Source organism: Myodes glareolus, chromosome 14 (assembly GCF_982192425.1).
Source record: "Myodes glareolus chromosome 14, mMyoGla1.1, whole genome shotgun sequence".
Classification (NCBI taxonomy): domain Eukaryota; kingdom Metazoa; phylum Chordata; class Mammalia; order Rodentia; family Cricetidae; genus Myodes; species Myodes glareolus.
The window spans coordinates 50,584,145-50,588,735 of NC_142039.1; the positions used below are offsets into that span (position 1 = coordinate 50,584,145).

The 4,591-nt window shown below is 50.7% G+C and overlaps 1 protein-coding gene across 1 annotated transcript; it reads right to left on the reverse strand.

The window, feature by feature from the left end:
• Positions 1-911: 911 nt before the first annotated feature.
• LOC125397643 (tubulin beta-2B chain) lies at positions 912-3,968 on the reverse strand. The gene is made up of 4 exons (XM_087896523.1): positions 3,707-3,968; positions 2,840-2,948; positions 2,471-2,581; positions 912-2,220 (listed from the first exon to the last, which is right to left on the reverse strand). Exons 1-4 carry the CDS (start codon positions 3,761-3,763, stop codon positions 1,160-1,162), a joined length of 1,338 nt encoding a protein of 445 aa, XP_087752649.1. The 5' UTR covers positions 3,764-3,968; the 3' UTR covers positions 912-1,159.
• Between the last annotated feature and the right edge of the window lie 623 nt (positions 3,969-4,591).

Here is a 4,591-nt window from a genome sequence, read left to right on the forward strand (position 1 = left end):
TAATAAACTATGAAAATTCTTACAGTTTGTCTTTTTAAAGGAAAACTTCCCAACCGCTCCAAATTCGTATTTCCAAATAAACTGAAATGAAGGTTAGTCCAAAATTTATAAAACTGTGGACACTATGGCTGGGAAAACCTGAGAGTGAACCTGTTAAATATCTAACGTATGTTCCTGAGGGCCCATAGCTGCATTAACTTAAAAAGGTAGGAAATCCCACTTATAGAAATAATTTTCTTGTGTGTACAATGATACAGACATGAAATTTTTCATTGTAGCATTATATGAAAAAAGTCTAAATGACCCGAATGCCCACTGGTAAGAAAGAGCAGGCCAGATAAAACACAACATAACTACATGGGGAATACCCATTTCCTGAACACAGCTGTTGGGCTCAGTGGTATAATGCTTGCTGAGTGTGTGCAAGAAGGAACCAGGTTTGATTCTCAACACCATGAAAATGATATAACTTGGGGATTATTACCAATTATCAACATTATTAATAATGACACCCTCCAGAGAGGAAGGCTGGATTAAAAAATCACTGGAGGAGAGAAAACTTTCTATTCTCCTTAAAATGCTGCGCTGTGTGCCTCTAAGTAACTGCTCAAATAAAACTTTATAAAGAAAATAAAGGCCTGGTAAGGTATCTCCATGAAAACACACTTTGTGTGCACTCCTGCAGCAAACGACTCATGTACCAAAGGGCATTTTAAATTTTAGGCTGCTCTCTCCTGTTGGATTGAGTAAGGTAATTCTTGGTTCAAGATATAGTAACTCATGCCATACCCAAAGAGGCGATGCCTCTGGGCTTTCATTCATTTCTAACGGAAGAAAGTACTATGTGTTGAGAAAGGAGGATTTAGGTTGATAATAAAGAACTAACTAAAGAGAAAGAAAAAAAGACACCATTAGGACACAAAGGTTTATGTGGTTTTAGCCATTACAACAGGAGTTCAGAAAGATCTCGAGTGTTACATTGATGTTATCAATATTACAAAAAGAGAAAAAAAGTGACAGGCAACAGTGAAGAGCACCAGAGACCCAGCACAAACCTAAGACCATCTTTCTTCCTTCAACTGCCAAGGTATTTTCACGGATAAGCCCCCCTCCCCCTGCTTTCTTCTCAGCTTTCCCTAACCTTCTTGGCCTGGGGAACTCAAGCCTCATCCTCGCCCTCCTCCTCCTCGAACTCGCCCTGCTCATCTGCAGTGGCATCCTGGTACTGCTGGTATTCAGACACCAGGTCGTTCATGTTGCTCTCTGCCTCGGTGAACTCCATCTCGTCCATGCCTTCGCCCGTGTACCAGTGCAGGAAGGCCTTGCGCCGGAACATGGCAGTGAACTGCTCCGAGATGCGCTTGAACAGCTCCTGGATGGCCGTGCTGTTGCCAATGAAGGTGGCAGACATCTTGAGGCCCCGGGGAGGGATGTCACACACAGCCGTCTTGACGTTGTTGGGGATCCACTCCACGAAGTAGCTGCTGTTCTTGTTCTGCACATTGAGCATCTGCTCGTCCACCTCCTTCATGGACATGCGGCCCCGGAAGATGGCAGCCACGGTCAGGTAGCGGCCATGGCGCGGGTCACAGGCGGCCATCATATTCTTGGAGTCGAACATCTGCTGAGTGAGCTCAGGCACTGTCAGGGCCCGGTACTGCTGGCTGCCCCTGCTGGTCAGAGGTGCGAAGCCTGGCATGAAGAAGTGCAGGCGTGGGAAGGGCACCATGTTCACAGCCAGCTTGCGCAGATCTGCATTCAGCTGGCCTGGGAAGCGCAGGCAGGTGGTCACCCCGCTCATGGTGGCTGACACCAGGTGGTTGAGGTCGCCATATGTGGGTGTGGTCAGCTTGAGGGTGCGGAAGCAGATGTCATACAGGGCCTCGTTGTCGATGCAGTAGGTTTCATCTGTGTTCTCCACCAGCTGGTGCACGGAGAGGGTGGCATTGTAGGGCTCCACCACTGTGTCAGAGACCTTGGGTGAGGGCATGACGCTGAAGGTGTTCATGATGCGGTCTGGGTACTCCTCTCGGATCTTGCTGATGAGCAGGGTCCCCATGCCTGAGCCTGTGCCTCCCCCCAGTGAGTGGGTCAGCTGGAAGCCCTGGAGACAGTCACAGCTTTCAGACTCCTTCCTCACTACATCCAGGACGGAGTCCACCAGCTCAGCACCCTCTGTGTAGTGGCCCTTTGCCCAGTTATTTCCTGCACCACTCTGGCCTGTCAGAGCAAAGAAGGGTTAAGTCAACCACGATTGGGTATTTTTTTTAATCACCCGTCAGATATAGTTATTTCAAGTTATCACCAAATGACCAATAGACATTAAACAATGAACTATTTGTCTCTAAGCCTAAACTGAGGCTTAGCCAGCACACACCTGGATGCTATTTATGCTCTCAATCTGTCAATCACAGTTCTCCACCCCTTATGCCAGTTATAATTGGCACCTTGTGCCTATCTACATACTCACCGAACACGAAGTTGTCTGGCCTGAAAATCTGCCCAAATGGTCCAGACCTGACTGAGTCCATTGTGCCCGGCTCTAGGTCCACCAGGATGGCCCTAGGTACATATTTATTACCTGCAGGGAAACAAGAGCTGGTTTAGTCCTTCAGGCAGTAATCTCTGCGGAGAAGGGCTTGGTACCACCTCTTTTCTGATTGGTGCTACCCCCAAACAAAGAAAGGCCTATGACCAGGCTTCCAAAGGATTTGGTTGGCACGGAAGAGGCTACCCCACCCAGGAGTGGTCATCCTAAAGTAGACATCTTCTACTAGAGCCACATAAGAGCAGGGCATAGGGGTGCCAAAATTGAACATGGGGTGTTAAAAATAATTACCAGTGGCTTCATTGTAGTAGACATTGATTCTTTCCAGCTGCAAATCACTGTCTCCATGGTAACTGCCAGTGGGGTCGATACCATGCTCATCACTGATGACCTCCCAAAACTGAGACATAAAAAGTCTGCATTTAGCTATGCACGACCCCACCCCGAATCGCAACGAGAAGCCCCCACCCAGTTTTAATAACCCGACGTTACAGAAGCTTTAATGAGTGGCGTGACCCGGGCACAGCCTTAGGGCTTACATTGTACAAGATCAGAAAGTTGAAACTGGGCGGTTTCTCAGGCGAACAGCTGCTCTCGGCAGGAGGTAGGGATGGGGGTGGGGGTGAAAAAACCAGCCCAAGCCTGGGATTGCGGGTCACAGCCGCCAGTGGCGGCCGGAGACAAACGCGCTGGGACTCCAGGAGCGGAAAGGGGGCAGGCGGGGAGAGTGAGGCCAGGGAACTGTAGGAGGATATTTTAAATTCAAAGCACGTCTAACCAGACAATCGCTCTCCTCCCCTCCCCCGCAGCTCGCCTGGTGTTCAAGCGAGTAAAATCAATTCTCTTTGCTTCCCGGCCCCTCCCAAAGACTGGCGCGCCCACCGACACACCCGCTCCTTCTTCAGGCACGCGTGGTGATCAGGGAGAGAAAAGGAAGAAGGAGCAGCCCAAATTCCGAACAATTCCGAGAAAATCGAATGAGATCCCCAAGCTTTAAGGTCGCCTTGAGCCTACGCCCCATCCGATTGCACAAAGCAAGTCAAGTACGCCCTTGACGAGACCTGGGTTCACCGAGGACCACCTTGCTCTCTGGTGCCCGAGTATCCCGGGGGGAGCTGTGCTACGGTTCTTCCCCAACCCCCTAAACAGCGAGCCCACCTTAGCACCGATCTGGTTGCCGCACTGGCCCGCCTGGATGTGCACGATCTCTCTCATGGTGCCTCTTAAGCTTCTTGCTGACTTGAATGTGTGTCAGTGGGTCTGATGGTCCTCCCCTTCCACACCCACTGCAGGGCCACCTGAAACTTACTCCGGAACGATGGGCTGAGGACGACGGCTGGGTGGGCTCGATCTTTTATGTAGGGAGGGTGGGGCGGACCAAACAGACCGCGCCCCCCAGCCAAAGCCCCCCAGTCCCGTTCTCGCTAGCGCTCTCCAGGCCGAGTTGACGTAATGCTCTGAGCCCCAGGGACGGTCCAGGGGGCTGGACTATGGGCTTGTGGCCAATCAGCGCGGGTGTGAAGACCTTGCGAGGGGTGGGGGTTCCTGGGAGAAGCTGGGGCGTGATCATTGTCTAGGACTTGAGAAGGGGGAAGCCTAGTTGGGGGAACTGAGAACTGGGAACGTGAATCCGGCCGGAGTGTGGCGAAGCGGGGTGATTAGTACCATAGGCTAAGGATTGAGAGAGGGCTGGTAATGGATAGGGAAGAGATGGCATTTCCAGCAGGTGCAGTCCGGTGTTGAGAGTGCGCACAGGATTTAAGCTAACTACTTGGCGTTACCCGAGCAATTCCTCTTCTAACACTGGGCAGGCTTTGCCTAGCTAAGGCACCTGTCGAAAGTACTGCCTCTTTCCTCATTCCTGAAGGTCAACGACTGTTCAAACGCATACGCCAATTACATAGAATTTTAGAAAAAGACAGGTGATCCCAGGAAGTCCAGTGTAATTGGTAAAGCAAAGGTCCAAAGATCCTGACTTGGGACACTATAGGGCATCAGAGCGCGTTCTTCTCCGCCCATAGCATCAGCTGTCCTTGCCTTTGT